Raw genomic sequence first — 21,139 nt, 5'->3', positions numbered from 1 at the left:
TCCTCCAAAAGGGCCTCATAGAAACAGACAACTGGTGCCAGAGCCATGGCCTCAAGCTAAACGCCAAAAAGTGTATAGTCATCCCCTTTGGCAAAAACAAAGTGCCCACAAATTACCACATTGCTGGTAATCCATTATGTACAGAAGAAGTAATTAGGGACCTGGGGGCCCAAGTTGATAGCAATCTCTCATTTGACAACCACGTGGCCAAAGTGGTTAGAAAAACATTTTATATAGCCCACCTAATCATGAAGGGATTCACATCTAGATCAGGGGAGGTCATCGTGCCTCTTTACTCATCCCTCATCAGGCCCATAATTGAGTACAATGCCCCTTTTGGGATGTACCTTACACCTGCAGCAACTGGAAAGACCCCAAAAGTACCTCACCAAGAGGATCAAAGGGCTCAAACAGATGCCATATGCTGCCTGGTTAAAGAAACTCCAACTCTACTCAGTGACATACCGCCTGCTCAGAGGCGATCTGTGCCTGACATATAAAGCCATGTCCATCCCGGAATTAATGGACATGCTGCACCTCAGAAAATCCAAATCCCATCGAGGTACATGCTTAAGAGACTTGAACTTCAGCACTGAAATAAATAGGACATGCTGGAGGGACAGATTCATAACCCAGAGGCTCCCTTCACTCTGGAATAAAATCCCAGTCCAGGTTAGGCAGAGTCCCTCATTGACTCTCTTCAAGAGGAATCTTGACGAGTGGATGGGAGATCGAATGTTTACCCCGGGTATCACTTCTGTGTCACTGTTAGACAGAGGCACAGTATACTAACCTCGAAAAAGGGCATAGCAAAATTAATTTAAAATGGGGGGCAAAAGCCAAACACACTCTGGCTAGGCTTATAAATGCCCTAGGGCAGATAGCCTAGTATGAACCTATGAACCTATGAACCTACTGTTTTTTCTGAGTGCCTTTGGACTTGCTAAAGCATAGCTTTACCAATAGGCATTGTAGGCAATCTTTGTTGTTTAGGAACATTGCTTTTAAGTGCCTCAGCATATTTTAGTCTATGTATGTGTTTTATGCTATGAAAGCTGGGTTTATGTGCATGGTTTCAACAACCCAATGTGTGCTTTATGCGAGAGTTTAGCTTGCAGTGTCATTGTGTAAGTACACCTCTCACATACTATGTCTGCTTCTTTAAAGATTAAGTGGTTGTCAGTAAACATGAGACAATTGCTACATTGTCTCAAGATGCCCATATCCACCAAGCTGGCTACAAAGAAGTTAGGAAATTGCATATTCTGTGCTCTCCATACCTTTAATTGGTAAGATACATGGGGTTTAGAATGCTATTAAGTGTGCTTTGTTGGTACAAACTTATAAGGGTGTTTTATTGGAGCAGATTATGCTAAACAGTACTAAATTCTACTAACTTTAATATTTATACACTACTGAATTCCTCTAAATCTATAGGTATTGACACTTAATGCCCAGCTAGCTGCTCTAAGTTCATTGATGAACAAGGAATTTGTTCTACATTTACTGCTTTACAGGGCACAGTTTTATCGACCATTCTACAGGGAAAAAATATTTCTAGGTATTTACTAGTATACAGGGCACTGCTAACCACCTTTGTGTGGTAAGAAACTCCAGGCAAATGCTCCAAATGTATAGCAGCACAGAAAAAATAGAAAACTAATAAGCTGTGTGGCTAATAAAATAACTATACTATGTGCCCTTTTGTGCGTTTCCCAACTCATATAGACCAGTCACATACCTCCTGCCCAAAGATGAATAAACTCAGTCCTTCTAATGTAAAAACACAGTAGAAGAGACCCACAATTGCAATGCTAACACAAAACAAGTTAAGTAACTAGCTGGAAATCTTTGCTGAAGGAAATTTCAAGACAATCTTATGCAGTAACAGTGAGAGGAAGAGCTGTTCTTATAAAATCCAGTGAAATACACAAATAAAAGCAGGATATAGTAAAGAACACTCAAAATTACTTAACCAAGTGCAATTTAGCAATCAAAAGTACTTAGCTTTACCAGGATGACACCAGATAAAAGAAAAGGACACCTGGAACAAAAATAAGCAGGATACAATATAGGTATTGATCTTTACTCGAGCAATATCATTCTGCTGGGTGGGCAATCAGTGTCATGGATCTATGGAAAGTAATAGGCGGGAAGAATGCTTAAACAACTGATACAACAGACAATAGAAAGGAAAGGGGAAGGAGGGTTTTTTGGAAATCAGATACCATAAGGGGTAGAGTCCATAAATCATTCAATGGAAAAAGCAGTCTAGCCGGTTAGGAATCCAATCAATTAATTCAGTACTGCTACCCTTTCAGAAAGTTTAGCTTAATGTCTTGGGGAGGTGCAGTCACAAAGAACAGGAAACAGAAAGTTACTGGAATGCAACTTCCCTGAGCTACTGGTCAATGATCCCAGGCAGGTTACAATTTCAGAAATGTTAGCTTAATATCTTAGTTGGGGATGGAAGAGATATAAAGAATAGGGGAACATAAGACACTAGAATGCAAATATAAGCAGGTAAATGACATGCAGAATATAAAACTGTACAACAGGAATAGCAACACTGTAAAAGTACTGGAGCACAAATACTGGAACAGAAAAAAAAAAACAGTTCTCTCACTACTGAAATTCCACTATAGTTTAAGGCACCAGACTATTCAGAAATTGACCAGTAACACTGTTCATGGAAAACTGCAATACCACATTACGAAATAAGACTCAAATCTGGCAGTAGTTCACAGATCTGCCACAGCTGTGAATGAAACTACAAGACTAAAGCCCATCATGGTTTAAAATACAGCTAGCTAAGAATTTTATAAGTAATTCTACTTGTGGAGATAGAAGTGCTGTAGAATGTAGAAACACAATCTTTCGACAACTGCAAATTAAGCTGCAAGTCTAAGGTCCCAGAGCAATCTAAAAATGCAAACATTTAACTTTTTTGGCTAAAACATGCATAAAAGTAGAAAAGTACGAACAAGCATCACCACACAGATGCTTTCCACAGTCTTTGAATATTTTTACTCACTCCAGGGAGGGGTGGGCCATTTGACTTTTTGTTTTCTTCTGACCACTATTTTCAAATGATGAACGTATCCAGGGCTACTATTTTATTAATCTTTTTTGACTGGATTAGTTCCACTAGGCCAGTAGCCTCTTTTCATGGGGAAGATCCAAAATAAGGGAACTGTGCTCTAAATTGCTGTTAATGTAGATGGTTTTAGGTCAATACACTGGGTATTGTGTCCTTTCTCCTATTTATGCTCAGCATGTTTAGTGTAACAACTAGCCAGCCAGTAGAAGCTTTCCTGTTGAAACCTGTTAGCTAACTTGGAATGTGTATGTGCTCTATATGCTTTTTACCAATGAAATAACTGTGTCTCAACAAAGTTGTTAATGAGTGAACCTGACATTACTTGCTGTCTTACCACTGAAATTGTTCTTTATTCTCTCTCTAACCCATGTAGCTTTCAACCTCCATTCCTGCATAGAGACTTGGGAATCCTTTCCTGCCTTCTCAATAAGGACCCCTTACTCTTAAACTCAGCCAGCTCATCTGCAGCCCAAAGAAACCTACTGTCCTATTTTAAATTCCCTGTTACCAAAGGAAATAAGGAAGTATGTTTTTACCCTAGAACTACCATTAAACTGCATTGTTCTCTATAATCTATTGGTGTATATAATCATGCTACTGAGGCAGGTACCAGCAGCCAAACCCCTCCCTACCTGACAGGTAACTACTCTACTCTCCTTAGGATCCATTACGTGAGTCATCTGTTCTTGCTATCTCTATACCACAGTGCTTTGCTGTACTATACCTATTGGCCACTAGGTGGCACCCTAATCTCGGCCTGTGCGGTCATCTTTTATCCCTACTCTCCTGTATTGGATTCCAGACTACCTTTCACTTAGCTTGCTGTACTAGACTGCTCCTAAAGTTGTCGCTCTCTACTTATTTACTGTCCTCAAATTTCCTCTCTACTATCCCTTAACAATTATACAGCTGAGCTATTATACCCCACTCACCTGGAACTTCCAAGGGCTACTCAAGAGTCTGCTGCTCACTGATTGTCTCTGGAATTTCTTACTTTACCTGCTCTAACCCTCTCCATTCACCTTGCGGGCTCACTCTGCTCCCCTACCCTACCCCCAATTCCCACCCACACCCCAGTGCTCCTACACTTATTCTAGTCATAAGTCCCCTCCCCTTGTCTCATCCAATCCACTCACATCTCCTCATTATCCCCTCCCTTCCCATCCACCAATACTTTCACACCCTAACCCCTTCCCAAACCTTAAAGCATTGTATACACTTCTATACACCTCCCTCATACTCTGTCATACTCTCCTCACATCCAACTACTTCCTCAGCAACTACTCCCCAGCTATTCATTTATATCTAAACCTTACCATGCTGTTTCACACCCTTCTTATCCCTTCTCTCAGCATACTACTTCTAATTCCACTATACCATGCCACCTCCTGTACCTCCTACAAACTACCCGCTTCTTTACTACCCCTCATCACACCACCATCTCCCCTAACACTCATTATCACTCTACCACATCTCACTTTCACTCAATATCCTCCTCTCTTGTTCATCCATACCCACTTCTCTGCTTCAAACTAAATCTCCTATCTTCCCCAATGAAACATCATATTCCCAAAGCATTATTGTACCTCCCACAAAACTCCATGAGTAAATCCAAACTCTGCTTTCATTCCTCTTTGACTACCTATGCCTAGAAGGAGACATACACCCCAACCCAGGACCTACTAACAGCAGCAATCCAACTTCCCCCATTACCACCCATATTACCAACCTTAAATACCTCAAGCTCCTGACCATTAATACCCAGAGTCTAAGAAACAAAATATCCCACTTTCATGCTTGGCTATAACATACCCAACCTGACAAGGTAGCCATCTCTGAGACATGGCTAAAATGCAATATTTTGGACTCTTAAATCATACCCCCAGGGTTTCAAGCTCTTAGACATGACTGCCTAAAAAGAAGGGTGGAGGAGTATCCTTAATCTACTCTAGCCTACTCTCCATTACTCCCTACCAAAATTCTATTCCCCAGTTCAACAATGCTGAACTAGTCATAGGAAACCTCAAACTAAATAACCATAAAAGTATTTGTGTTATAGCCCTCTATATCCCCCTGGAAACAATACAAATACACTTGAGGAAATCCTTCTTTGGGCCTCATCTAATATCAGCCTTGAGACATACATCCTAGGAGATGTAAACATTGACTGGAACAAGATTGCTGGTAATGATCCTACCATTTCAATCAATCTATGTAACTTCACTCAACTCACAAATGCTATTACCAGACCCAATAAAAATAACCCCCCAGACTCCATACTGGGATGGATCCTTGTCTCCCACCCAGATAAAATCTCCCACACTGGCACCTTACCAGACTCCATTAGTGATCACTTGCCAGCCTTCAAACATAGAGCAACCCCCTCCTCTCCTCACCTACACCAATATATCCATACTCTGAATCTCTCAAACTTTAACCCCACAACTTTCTCCAGTTCCCTCAAACTGATAAATTGGGACAAATTAAAAACTCTTCCTCTAGACGACGCTGTTGAATTCTTCAGTTCAACTTTCTTGGATACCCTTAACTCCCAAGCTGAGTAGGTGAAATTTGGCCAGCTCACCAGAGAAATTCCCCTCCTTTTTTGATAAGTACCATAGGACTTTTATTATCCTCATATAAAAGTTTATTACATGATTCAGCGAAACACATTAGCTAGCTCTGTTGTAGACTCACTGCTTGTTTGAATGAAGTCTGCTCTGCATTTGTTGATTTCTTCAGTTATCAGTGAAATATTCTTCTAAAAAAAGTCTGTCATGTCAAATGGACCATTTTGTTTGGAATACTGTGCCCTGGTTGTCTAGCTGTGATTTAAGTTTTTTTTAATTTTACTATGGAAGAATGATATATTTACCATACATGGAGTGGACCTAGAGTATTTTTTGTCAAGTTTCAGACATGGAAGAATAAAGCAGCTAGTTTTGTAATAAGGATCATTGCAAGGACTACCTGAGTAGGTCCTATAGCATGGGCAATGGATTTTTTTTTTTCATTTTTGTTTTTCTTGTTTTAATGTTTATATGTTTATATTTATTTATTTTGTTTTTTTTTTATTTATTTATTTAATTGTTGTTACACCCTAGTATGCTGGGATGAACATTTGTGCTATTCAATCCATGTCCTTAGTTTCATATTATGCAGCTGATATCAATGCCCAGAAAAAGGCAGAAATATAAGGATCAATGTGTATGGAAATTGCAGGCTCATCTGTAGCTGTTTGTACTGTTAACGGCCAGCAATTATTGTAACGTTTTTATTTCACCTTCAAAACTGACATTATACGGCCTCTTTTTCCATCTTCTTCCAGTAGCCATGTGCGAGATTATGAGGGAATATTGTTGATTACCTCACCAAGAAATGCTTTCACAGATTTTTTTTTGTATTCTGTCATCCGTAAGAGTCAATTAATGGCATACTGACTGCATGCCCGAGGTGAATGAATAACTACATAAATAAAGACATAAATAAACACAACTGTAGAACCGATATTGTTGTTAAGATGTAATTAGGATAGGATTTCTGCAAGACTTCTACCGATGACACAGCTACTGGTTTCGAGCAGAAATGTCGGCTAACCTGGAATGCCAAGTGGTGGTGGTGTGTGTGTGTGTGTGTGTGGGGGGGGGGGGGGTAAGCAGGCAGCTGCACCACGTTTACTCATATGTCAAAGAATAACGTCTCGGACCATTTCAAGGTAAAGCACTCCGTGGAAGGGCGAGGTGCGTGCACACGCACTCACACATTGGGAACTTACTTCGCTACATTAGTGAATTTGCCCTACGGAGTTGCCCGTATAAACAATACACTTGAACAGGGAGACAAAGGAAAAAAAAAAACAGGAATGCACAGCAACTGAGAAAAAAAGTGATCTCATAACTAAATTCTGGATTTGTAGACACATTTGCCAATAATATTTTACTGCTCATATGGCAAATTGTTTTACCAGTGTGCCAGATAACAACGTAGTGTTCCATTCTAAATAATGAGTCCAACTATCGTGTAAATGAGATTTTAAGTTAATTTGCATTTCTGAAAGAGAAAACAAATTGTGTGGGTGTGTTTGTGTTAGCACAAAACCAATGATCACCACCAAATGATGCTGCAGGACCTCGATTGCACATAATGGCCACAGCTGAACTCAGACTTCTTCTAACCATCCTCTTTCTACTGTTTCAGACCATTTGGAGTAATAAGGTTATCTTCAATTACTTAATTTCCATGCACCCGTAAGATATTGCTTAGTTATTTCCTTTTATTTAAAACCACTTATACACCGTCTTCTTCAGAAGGATACATTTTATAACATTTGGAAAACTATGTTAAAAAGGATCACGCTTCAGGGAGTGTGAACAAAAGACTTGTTCATAAATGACCTTTTAAATGTACTCTAAGACAGCTTATATATAACTGGATTTGTACAGCGCGATGACTGGTATAAAGTGAAAAGTGCATAAAACTTTAGAAGTTAAAGGTGAAGGGCGTTTTACTTATATGCTACACGAAAACGGCTGTTTAATACATAAAAATAACGCGATGAAAGGAAGAATTTAAGTGCATGATTTATAAGGCAGGAACCGAAAACTTGCTTAACTTCTGATTTGCACAAAGAGCATCTACAGAGTATAGAAAATAAGGCAAAAATCACAGTCTAGTGACTAGATTACTTTATTTTCTTATTTATTCTTTTTATCCTAAATTGTCTCCGTTTTCTTACATGATCAAGGTTATTTTTCACAGTATATGCCAATGTGTCTTATTTTGTCGTTTTTGGACGATTCTTCCGATTCATCTGTCTTCATCCATAGAAATCAAGCTGTAACCCAGCAGCAAAAAGGGAACAGACAGCAGCAATGCAGGATTAGCGGTGTAACATGCAGCGCTTGTAAAGCCCATTAACTGTATACTGCCTGCCGGCCAATCAGCGCCGCACAGAGGAGGGCCTTTCTGGGCATATCCTGCTCGATGACGTAAAGCCTCAGCGGCTGATGTGTGTGCTGGATATAGCGAGAGGATGGGAGAGTAGAAGTGGAAAGAAGCCTTTTGTTATTGCTGGGTTAGCCATCTATGGTTAAGATGTGGCGATATGAAGCTCTGGGTTGTAGGCATCACCTTGGACAGCTCTTGCTGGTAATTGCTGTTTGCTTCCGCTCTTTGGCAGGTAAGTGATGACTCCATTTGTACAGTGCTATGAATGCTCTGGTGCTGATGCAGGGAGCTCTCCCTGAGTCGTGGTGCTGAAATATTGTAGTCATAGTGACTTAAACTGGACTTATCTGTTTGCATTTTGTGAATATGTCAACATGAACACCAAAGTGTGCACGCTCGGTAACTGCTATATGAAACGTTTTTGCGCCGTGTGTATTTTATTTGTTTGCAACTCAAACTTCGAGAACAGTTTTTTTTCTTGACTATGGCATGCAGTTACTTAAACATGTTATAAGGTTAGTCACGTCCAGTTAAGTACCTTGTAACGGACGAGCTGTATGTCTTTTCAACTCACTGTACAAGCAGATGGTTGTGCGGTTTATTATATTTTTTAAATCTTTCCATGACCCGGTTTGACCTTTCATTTAACAACATTTTTATATTCGTATGACTTCATTACATAAATGTTTCCTGGAATGACAAATATTTCATGGAATGTCTTAAAGGTGGTCAGTCAAAAGAGCTAATACTATGACTTACTAAAAAGGCTCAATTTGTAGCCTTGGGTTTGAGTCTCTCCAGTTCCACTGAAAAATTGCTGGACTTAGAAGAAGACAATTAACCAGCTACTGCTCTGTTAATGTGCTTGCGTGGATCGCAAATAAAAATAACGCAACCATTGTTGCACGTCTTTAGAACTTTCATTCATTGTATGTGTTTCTTATCATTTACTGATTTCCAGATATTCATTCTGTTGATGCTGTTACATTTTCAGCTGTATTTGTGGTGTGGAATTTATTACTTGCGAATTGAAGAGGTTCCTTCTTAAGATATTACTTTCTTCATGTTTGCAGAATAGTGATAATATTTACATTATTACCTCTATAACCATAGTCCTCTTTGTTCGGCATGCTTATTTCAAGGATGAAATCAGTATGCCTCTTTTTTATTATAATATATTTGCATTTGCTTTTTTTTACGTCAAACAGAACATATAGTTTAAGTGTAATTCATCATGGTCTTTGAAGTGAGAAGACAAGAGTGCTAAATATGAACATATGTTGCTGCGAAATTCTTTAGTCCAACCAAGGTCAGTAAAAAGGAATTGACCATGTTATCTCACTGCCACTTAGTAAGTAACTTACAACTCTAGTATTATGATAAAGTTATTCAAATGGGACCAGAAGACTGACACCCAGTAATTAACTCTTACAAAATGTCATGTCCTTGTGTGACTAGTTGTGCTTTCAGCAATGCATTTTTTCACAGCAAGTTTTTTTTTCATTTCTAAGAAAACAATTCACTAATTTAAGTGTGCTAATGCATTCACACACACACACACACACACACACACACACACACACACACATGCATATATGCAAGTATTATTTGAATCTCAGAAAATACTACAGGAGCATAATTTTAAGTGAGTTAATTTACACACATGCACACACACACACACCCACACACACACACACACACACACAGACACACACACACACAAAAACACACATCTACATATATATCCATATATGTATATATATATATATATATATATATATATATATATATATATATATATATATATATATATATATACATTATTTAAATGTGAAGTTTTTGACTAAAATTAAACTTAGGGAGTCTTCACATGAATCCTGGACTGTGAATAGTCTTTTGTAAATCATGTAATCTAATTGAAATGGTTTAGTCTACCATATTCAAAAGAAGATTCTGTTAAATTGCAATGCACTAATACCTTTCCTAGAATATTCACATATGGCAAAAATGTGGTGAATATTGCAGAAAATATTTGAATGGTAGTTATATAGGCTAATAAATACCTACTTTATAGTAGATGTATAGAAAATAATGTCTCATCTCCTCTCCTCTTTAAGTACAGTACCAGTGAAATTAAGTCTTAAATATATAATTGTAACAGACACACTTTCGATAACAGGTACTAGTCTAAATTGTTAGGTACTTGTTTTAGCACAGGCTGCAATTTAAACAATAATATCAAAGTGAGAACTCTTTCATGTTTTCCCTCATTTTAAGACACCTGAATTACAATGCATCCCAAATTGTCTGAAAATATTCTGTAAAAAAAGTTACCATTTCTTTTAATAGCCATAGTTTATTCTTATGACCTTCTTGAAGGATATTTTTTCAAAAGCTGAATATTTATTACTGACCTATTGGGTTTTGTTTACATATTACTCAAGACATTCATGATAATCTCTTAAATTTGGTCTTTTTACATTTTAGAGACACATTAATTTTATAAAATTGAAGTAAAATATGCCCAATGTACTAATTGTTAGCTTTGCATTTAGAATCAGTGTGTACATGTTTGCAATAAAAGTGTAATAAACAGAAAGTGGAGTGGATTTACCATAATATATGTCTGTTTAGTGTCTATTTAGTGTCAGAGCTGAAAGAATGTCAAATTTGAAATGTTGAAATTTGATTTCCTGAGATTTTGTGGACTGATAATGCTAGAGCTACACATGCTATAACTACTGCTGGATGAAATTTTTCTGTAGTAAAGCATTTTAGATTTTAATGTTCGTGTCTTTTGTCAATATGGGTGTAAATATACCAAACTCTCCCTGCCAGTGATCTAGAAATGCATTGAGCTTAGCAAACGTTTGGAAGACTACATAAACTGTGTGATACCATTCAAACTTTAGACTTTGGGAAGGTAAGAAGTACTAGAAAATAACAACATATTCTTGATTTCGATATACTCAACTACTCATTCGTTATAAATTTTGTATTATTTTACTTAAATTGTTGTTAATTGAGCAGAACACTGAATCAAAGCATGACCAAATACAGGTTCAGCCCAGGTTACATTAAAAATAGTAACACCAAGAAATTTCATGAAACTATAATCAGTAAGCAAATGGTACAAAGCAATGTGCATACAAGCATAGACATATTCATTATTATAATACATAGAGTTATAACTGATACATAATAAGAACTGAGGCAGCAAATGTGCCACACGAATAGCAATGCATACAAGTTCCATCTAGATTATAGGAGGATGATAACAGAGTTACTAACATATAATTATAGATATGTAGAGTTAAACAATATGCATGGAAATAGACAATTATACATATATTTACAAAAGAGTTCTTAAGGTATAACCAGTTAGCATGACAGAATCTTAAGAAAGTGATCGTTTGACTTGTTTATGTGTAGATGCATTGTGTGTATTATTGGACATCTTTGTTTTGTCTATATTAGTACCATGGAAATATTTTAGAAGTCATTCATATTACTTTCCACTCATATGCTTTATATATAACAAATGTGCATTGGTTAAGTCTTATTTTGGATATCCAAACTCCTTGCATGTCTAAATCATCGTTTACAATGTATGTCCTATATTTATAGTTCCTTGACAACAGGCATCACTGTTATGTTTTCTCTGGGCATAATGAGTCTAAGCCATGAAATATAAAGGGATGCTGTGTGACTTAAATAATGAAATATATACATCACAGAATGAAGATACAGACACTTTACATTTCCATGGTAATTTGTTTGCTATTGTAGATATGTAGGGTGGAGGTAAACTGGTGCTGGCAGAAGTCAATAAGTGGAACACAGATTTACTTTCATACATTAAAAAAAGAAAGATATGTCACTATGATCAGAAGTCACTGGGATATCTTTAAAAGCGTCAAAATATATTCTGATATACTGTTGCCTTGTCTATTTCCTATAAATCAGTTAAGAAATCTAATACCCTATAATCAGCTACTAAACAATTCATCATTTGCACTCACTGGTAAATATAACTTTGACCATTCCTCCTCCATGATAAATGTGAAGTAAAAAGTTTCTCTGCACAAATGGTAAATGCTATTCTATAGGTCATTGCAGTACAATGGAGTATCACTGATATTTGTTTTAATAATGTCTGTCTTCCAGAAAGGCATGCATTCATTTTCTCTTGCAATTACCAATAATAATGCAATAATGTAACCCAAAATAAATCTCAACATGTGACATATTAAAGAGTAGTGCAGTTCTTTAAGGTTTTAGAATATTGCAAATAACATACTGATAATGTAGACACAATTGCGAGGATGTAATAATTAGTTTTCAAGAAATATTGAAATGAGACTTATGTAAAACTATATAAAGAAATAAAAATACCATAATGCCACTGATTTTGCATAAAAGTTGTGTACACTTGAAAACTTTAATCAGTTATCTTTATGTCTATCAAAGAAAAGGTATAAATAACCCAGGGATTAATGTTAAATTCTGACAGTTCTAGAAGATGTGAGCCTTTATTCCATCAGTCCTAAACTAACAAAATGTGAGTTACACTGATGTTGTTTTAGAGAATAAATACTACAGATAAACAAAATTTGACTTATTAAAATATGGTTCTAGAATGAGGTTTACCCACAAAGGAACTTGAGATTAATCTGTTGAAATCTTTATTACCAACTCTACTCATACTAAAGTACATACTCAAGAAATATTGTTATACTTAACATTTCAAATTTATGAACCTGTTATTCCAGATCAGTATAGAATTTGTTAGCCTGCCTCATTATTTCCTTACCTTGGTGACTGTTCCAAGTAATTGTAGGTCTTGATGATTTCAGCAAATGAAATGGTTGAGCTTTATAATATTCCCTTTCTGTTAGAGTTAATAAAGATGAGAAATACTGACGACTAGAGAAATTATTTTCCTCACTCTCACTCACATTCCACTGATAAAGCTGCATCCAAGAAATAAAGGTTTGCTTCTGACAACAGCTTTATCACTATGAATGCAGAATTTGTTTTGAACTTCATGAGGAAGGCACAATTTATTCATCTATATATATATATATATATATATATATATATATATATATATATATATATATATATATCTATGTATAAATATGTATGTATTTTTAAAATGTTATACCCATGTCTCCATACGTTGTGTTGAGATGTTCCTTCTGCTTTTTGAGAATGGGTAGAGATGGTATGATTCTGAATCACAGTGCTTTCTTTGGTCATTTAGCTCTCGTATTTAATTTGATCTGCTGGTAGAATGGTCACTTGTTATTATGAACACACACTAAAATAACATTCAAGCCAGGCAAATGGATTGATTAAATTAAGTATTTTATTAATGACAAGATACAGTAACCAACTTCAAAGATATGTAAGCTAACAAAGTTTAGAATACCCCCACATTTTGGACTTCAAACTCTCCCTATTTTTTTAAATATTTTTCCTTTTAATAAAGATCTGAAAACATCTCAAAATGAAAGATGTGTGGTCTGTCACTAACACTGCATAACCTATAGAAATGAAGTACCACAGATGCACTGTATACATGACTCACATGTATGTGAACATGCACACATGCTGCACATTTGGTAGATCTCTGTGCTGAATCATTTTAGCTAAGAAGATGTTTGCTAAGGTAAAGAAAAAAAACATGAAATGCATTTTTTTAAACAATATAAGTGCATAACAGTAATCACCACTAAAAATAATGTAGCCAAATTGACTCTCTCTGCACGATATTTACCCACTTATGTTTTACCATAATGAGTTAATTGGATTGCTTGAGGGTCATTATGGCTTCTTTGCTGGTTAGGCTGTGACTGTCATTAAATTATTCTTAATTTTCTCGAATGTGGTAGCAGAAATCTGTTTCCCCGATTTAATTACTTTTCTGTTCAAAGTATGATCAAAGAAACACGCACTTAAATATACACCCGTCTGATTATATATACCTTAAAAAAGTAATTGTTTTTTTTTTGCTTCTTTGCATGAAACTAAAAAATAAGTACTCATACTATCTCCCTATGAAAACACATTAAGTATTCTCATGAGACAATATGGTTGCCTTTACGAACGTCATAAGGTAAACAAATTGTTTGGAACTATACAGTGATTCAAATATAATTTCATTATGGAATGATTTGCTTTACTGATGCCATTAATATGATCTGTTAGCATATCTATGTGAGTTTTTCTAGCTATATTTACCCGATTTATATTATAGCACTCAATGGTAAGAGAATCGTCTGCCTTTATAAAGAGTACTATTGCAACTTTGTTTCATCTTGTACATCAGAAATGTTCTGTTTTTGAGAAAAATGTCAAATTACAATGTTAGCTTGAACCTAGCTACAAGTCCTTTCAAGGATGCTTTCTTGTCTGCCAATATAATATTATAAGTTTCATTTTACACCAGTATATTCAGAGTGTGGTATTCTAAGGTTGTAATTGTGGGTCAGTGAACTGCAAAAATTGATGTTGTAAGTCATATTAGATTGCAGACATGCATTCCTTGTGTCCCCGAACACTCACCAAACCTCTCATTGTCTTGTCATATGTTGAGGTCTGCAAGTACAATACTGTAAATGTAATTGCACTGCTACTATTTCCTCATGAATTATCGGAGCACTTGTCCTGTGTCATTGACAAGCTATAACTTATAAGTCACACAGAGGATTACATATAACATGCTGCACTTTGGTGGAGACCTCAGCTTCTCTGCTTCTTTACTTCATTTCCTGTTTCGTTATGCAAACAAATCTGTATTGATGGTAGTACTAGTATTTTTCTGAACGGGCACTTTCAAAACCTGTTATAAGTTATTATAGCCTCACATTTGGGTTTAGAAATGTCTTAGTCTCATTTTTTTGTTTGAAAGATAAGATATTCCATTGAATTCCAAAACATCTTAAAATTGTGTCAAGGTGGTACAACAGAAGAGTTTCATAATATGTCGCTTTTGTTTTTCACTATAGTCATTTTCTAAATTCTGTACTGCAAAGTGGCCAGCAAATGTTTCGTAATATTCCTAAATATGTATTAATGTTCACAGTTTGCTGTAGTTTAGGAAATTAAACAACAATGGGAAGAATGGAATACATTTGCTGTTTGAAAGCTTTCATGTGAACTGTGTTGCAGCTGATTCCATACACTAGATTGAAGGTTCGCTACTTCGAAATAGTGTATGGAATGCACACTGCAGTGAAAGTGCACTTAATCAAAAGTACACTTACGTGAAGTTCAATACAATGAACAGGAGTTGTACTGAACTTCCATGCAGTACTCACGGACCTTAGGGTTAGGGCATGGGTCATGGTAAGGGGATAGCCCTATGGGCTATCCCCTTACCATGACCCGTGCCGTAACCCTAAGGTCCGTGATGACTGCAGCTCAGTGAAGGACATAGCAATGTCCTCCACTATGGTGCGATAGTCATGAACCTTAGGGTTAGGGCATGGGTTAGGGTAAGGGGATAGCTTTACTAACTATCCCCTTACCCTAACCCGTGCCCTAACCCTATGGTCCGTGAGTATCGCACCATAGTGGAGGACATAGCTTGTTTTTTTGATGTCCTCCACTGTGCTGCGGTACTTTCGGTGAAGTGCACTTTTGCAGACGTTCACTTTCGTTAAAGTGAACTTTCATGTAAGTGAGGCTTCCTATTACAAGCTTGAAGTTGTGAACTTTCGTTCTTGTAATAGGAATCCATTGCAGCATATACTATTAGTGGCACAGAGTATGGAGACTAGGCCCTTCTTCATATTAATCCATTTTCATAGTTATATAATGGGTTATTCTTGATTATTGATATATTTCCCAAGCACTTTAATCTTCTGACCTTATTTTCTTTTTTAATACTTGTGCTGTTGGCACAGAGAATAATCTGTACAGAACAACAAGATACAGTCCACATGGCATTTCCTGTGGAAAAAGCAATATGTTGCACATGGAAAATTAGCAAGGGCTAACAATCAGCTCTTATTGTCAAAAAAGCCTGAAATATGTTTTCCAATATTTTTCTCTTCAATTATTTTTTCTTTATGTTTTTTGATGAATTTTGTGTTACTCTGACACTATCATGCACAGAGCATGCTAAAAAATAGTGTACATGTTATGAAATGGATCCAGATTTCATTTGACATGTTTTTATCGTAACAACTAGCACACACACACACACACACACACACACACACACACACACACACACACACACACACACACACACACACAAAATTTGCAACCTTCTAGTTTCATGACACATTGTCTTTCTCCTCAGTGTACGACACAATAACTAAACTTGCTCAAAAGCCAAGTCTCAATGAATGCATAATTAGAGAAGACAAGCTTCATTACCATGAAAATATTATCCTTTTGAAGTGTTTTCAGCTGTAACTTTTCCTAAGTGCTGCTCTACTTGAAATTTGAATAGTTTATAAAAAAGAATACTGAATATTTACTTGAAGCTTAATGAATTATAACATACTATGCAGTCTTAAATCAAGCTAAATAGAGCAATGAAATCATTATGTTTGTAGCTTTATTTCATTTTTATTTTCAGAAGTAAGAGATGAATGACTTACAAGACAAGATTTTAAAAGACTCAGTAAAATGTTTACCCTAACTTGGCAATACTTTATAAATAGACCTTATACTTGACTAAAAAAGTAATTCCTCTACATTCCATTCAAGAATGTTTATTCTGAGTTAAAACTGTTTGTACCTTGTTGACATTGGGTGTTACTCTGCAGAATATTTCTGATCGTCTTACAACATCAAATGTATATTTTACTGATTGCACACATTTAAAATGTATTCATTTTTAGGATAGTCGGTACTGAGTAATACATTTCTTTTTAAGTAGTAGATATTTTGTGAATGCTAAGCTTGAGCAAAGTATATGACTTTTCCTTGTACTGTGGTGCATACTGGAATTAATTAATATTGAACCATTTTTCATTCATACATTATATCAGTTTTATTAATTACTACATTATAAATAAATAGGTAGTAAAATTTTGTTCTGAGCACGTGTGTTTTCTTTTCTCTCATACTCATTGGTACTTGAGGGTTATACCACTATGCATTTACTGACTGTTCCTGCATTTCACTTGGTCATCATAGGTCAGGTAATTAATTGTTCTCTGACAAATGTGAGAAAAATTCAACACGAACATGTAAAAACTTCAAGTGCCCAAAGAAACAAAGATGGCAAACGTAGTTGGAAGCAAAGTCCTTTATTAACTGAAGCGTTTTTTGTTCAAAATAGTACTGAAACTTCATCAGATAATATCAAAATTAACTGTTACCATTTAAATAGCTATACAAATTAATCAGCTGGCATTCGTATTTAAAGCAACATATTTCATATGCATTTAAAATCTTCCATAATAAAATAACATGTTGCACCATCACTACTAGGTAAACAAAAATGTGTACCACCATATAGGTTAAAACCACGTCTGGTGAACAACATTTTACCTTATTAGCATAATTTAAGATAAAAAACTATATATAGCAGTATGATAAAAGGACTATATCAAACACGTACCTATATCAGGAAACCTGACAAACTGTGTTCAGCCAACAGCTCACAAAATAAAGCAGCATTTTTAAACTAATATAAGCTAAATAGCATTTGTAAATAAGATCCTAATAAAAATTTATAATATAATGAATAAGAAATAAAAATAAAAATAAAAAATAATAATGATTAATAGATACAAGAATAGCCTACAGAATTATTATCTATGAAGTCTTCTTAGTTTTAATATAGGCATAACTGACCACATATCATTCAAACCCAGTAAATTATATGCATATAACCGGATCTGCCATAATAGTTCTAACCTTTCCAGTTCTACTTCTATTTGTCCCCCTCTCATATTTGATATCACATGATCCAGGATCCAGAATTTTAATTCGTGGCTGGGATACTCCACATTGTGCTTAGCTAATGCATTATCTTGTTTAAGTTTACCTATACTGTATACATGTGCGTATATTCTTTCTCTTAATCTATGAATTGTCTTGCCAACATAGAAACATGGGCAATACCGACACTTTGCTAGGTAAACCACCATTTTGGAGTTGCAATTATATTTTCCATTACTTATCAAATCCAAATTATTAATGGATTGACAACTACCAACTAGAATATACTTACAATATGGGCAAAAGCAACATTGTTGCATTCTCTTCTGAGTATTATTCCTATTTTGTATGCTTTCGAAAAGATCTTTAAAGTTTGTATCCCTCTTGTAATAAATTTAGGTTTGTTTGTATTTTTCGGCTTTTCCCGGTTAGGGGTCGCCACAGCAGAACTCCGGTCCACTAATGATTGGCAGCTGATTTTTACATACTGGCTTGCCAGGCCTGATGAATAACCTTCAATGAAGGTATGCCCATTCATGCATGTCTCCATGCAGAAGACGCTCTAGCTGAGAATCGAACCGGGCAGCGTCTTACTGTGAGGCGACAACGCTACCGCAGCACCACCACCGCAATGCTAATAAATTTAGGTGTATCCCCTAATTTATCCAATAATTCCTTATTTTCCATAAGTATATTCCAATTCTTACATACAATATTTCTTATAAAATAATAATCCATATTGAATGTAAGAACAAAGCTGTACCCCAAATCTTGAGGTGTCCTTGAATGTAGTGGTATATAAAGAAGCCTCCATTAAATCTAATGTCTGATTCATATGCATGTTCATTGTTCTGTTTAACAGCATATTAAAACAACAAAAGAGACCTCCTCTGTTCTGAGTCAGAATTTTTTTCCTCCCTCCCCCCACCCTTAAGTTGTCTTGTTAAATACCACTGTCTTTCTAGTTGCCCGCCTTATGTTAATCTGACCATATATCTCATTTCTACTGGCTTATGTCCATCACTTGAAATTTCCACCCTCCAATTATTTTTAAATTTATTGGCCCCTACCATCCATTTCATAGTACCAAAATACAAAAGTAACCACCCCTTTCAGTCCATCTTGCTGTTTTTAAAATTTAAGTATCCAAAAAACCTAACTTTTTTAACTTTTTAAACAAAACTCACCTACCTACCTATCTTACTATCTATCTTCTCACTGCAAGGTGTGCATTCTTTCTTCTTGAATCTTTAAGCATCCCATCCTACAGCTAGCACTTCTAATACCTAAAAGATCATCTCTACTTGACTCCAAGTAGACTTTTGTCTAGTCCTCAGTTGCTAGATGTCTTCTCCCTGCTCCTCCTTCCTCTCCTGCTGCGAACCTGAAATGTTAATATTGCTTACATACACCCAGACACACCCTACTCCCACAAAACACTCTCACACAAACGAGATGCAACTATAGAGATGCACAACTATCGGGAAAAAACTGGAGGCTGAGCTTCAACATAGGACTGGGAAGACCAGTCAGGAGGAGAAGGTTACCACCATCACACTATACCCCCATCACAACCTCACATCAACACACTCAAAACACACAACATACACAACAAAGACATAGATCAAAACTCTACAAAAACAGCAGCAACCACAGAAGCAGACACCCAAAACAACACCCAAACAACCACCAACAACAACACCTGCAACATATACACCTCACAGTCATAGACAGAACAGTCACAGTCACAGCCCTGGCCACACACAAACCAGACACCAGTCACACCAGACACACTAGATCAGAGACAGTCAGACACACACACCACCCCGCCACCAGACTGTAAGAAGAGAAGGTCATTGTGCCGCCTGTCGGCGCCCAGAATCGGCCACATAAGCAAAGCACTCAGGTCTCAACAGTAGTACAAAATATGACTCAGTCATTGTCCACGCTACGAGCACAGCAGCACTATCAGGTTTTTACCTCTTATCATGCTCCTCGCCCAAACCGGATAATACAAGAAAAAGGAGGGGGTCATATTCATCATCAAAGACACTCACACCTCAACTATGGTGGCAATGCGATGTGATGGCAATTCACCAGCAATTAACCATAACCATACTGCTCTGGGTGCACAGGCCATAGTCACAAACAGGCCTCACACACTCAGGAACCCTCACACACTTCCTGGAAAAACACTAGAGGGAAAAATAATACCAAAAACACCATCATACTAGGTGACTTCAATTACCCTAATATAGACTAAACACTACTAAAGCCCAAAAAACAGCCTAAGTTCCTGGAATTCATAAACTCCAAATGCCATGGAACAACTAGTCCACCATCCCACAAGAGGAAAACATACTTGATCTCATCATCACGAACATGGAGCACACATGTCAAACGTTCAACACCGACCCCTGACCTCAGATGGAGAGATCATAAACTAATCCAGCTGGAGGTCCCCATCCACCCCACCCCACCAAAAAAACCAAAGTAAAGAACAGTAAGAACTTCTCGAAAAGTCGACTTACAAAGACTAGTGTGGTCTCCTTTAAGGCCCCGGCCCCCCCGAGCCGACAGTAAACAAGCAGAATTTTCCTCTACAAATGCCTTCTACCAGCACCTGCAGACTGCATGGATAAGGCAATCCCAAGCAAAACAAAGACACTCATCCAATCAATTTGAGAAAAAAGCTAAAGAAGACTCAGACAATCATAAGGCCTTCTTTAAGCTATGTAATAACCTGGGAGGAAACTCCCAAGACTGATGCTCAGAGAACTAGTAAAATGATGTGAAGATTACTGATCCTACAGACATTGCCAACTGACTGGCTGACAACTTCGCGCCCCCAAAACTCCCCAAATCTAGGAGAGCCGATTGCAGCCCCCAAACATCACCCCCCCAAACATCCAACCGCGAGCTCTCCAAAGAAAAAAAAAAAAAAACACAGCATCCATGGGTGTCCCCGGCTGTGTGCTCCTGTGTAACTACGAAAACAACGAGGAATTAAACCCCCACAGCAGCTGTTTAATCATAGTCTTACCTCTCTGGATATACCCAGGAGAGTGGCGCACTGCAACTGTGGTCCTGGTGCCGAATTTGCCAATTACCCCCCATTAGCTTGACAAGAAGCCTTCTCTGTAAAGCGTGGAGGGATCATAATGGACCTCATAAATAAAGACA

The 21,139-nt window shown here is 36.8% G+C and overlaps 1 protein-coding gene across 2 annotated transcripts in view; it reads left to right on the top strand.

Moving 5' to 3' along the window:
- The first annotated feature begins 8,118 nt into the window (after window positions 1–8,118).
- The window catches only part of TMEM8B (transmembrane protein 8B), a 2,953,746-nt gene continuing 2,940,725 nt past the window's right edge, over window positions 8,119–21,139 (top strand). For both annotated transcript variants that reach the window (XM_044079042.1, XM_044079038.1), the window contains exon 1: window positions 8,119–8,279. In XM_044079042.1, the coding sequence (XP_043934977.1) occupies window positions 8,186–8,279 (94 nt within the window). In that variant the 5' untranslated portion in view covers window positions 8,119–8,185. The remainder of the gene's footprint in view (window positions 8,280–21,139) is intronic.

The sequence above is a fragment of the Protopterus annectens genome, chromosome 1.part1 (genome assembly GCF_019279795.1).
Source record: "Protopterus annectens isolate FY-2018-M chromosome 1.part1, PAN1.0, whole genome shotgun sequence".
Classification (NCBI taxonomy): Eukaryota; Metazoa; Chordata; order Ceratodontiformes; family Protopteridae; genus Protopterus; species Protopterus annectens.
The sequence above is the reverse complement of the archived record's forward strand: the minus strand, read 5'-3'. Positions and strand labels throughout refer to the sequence as shown.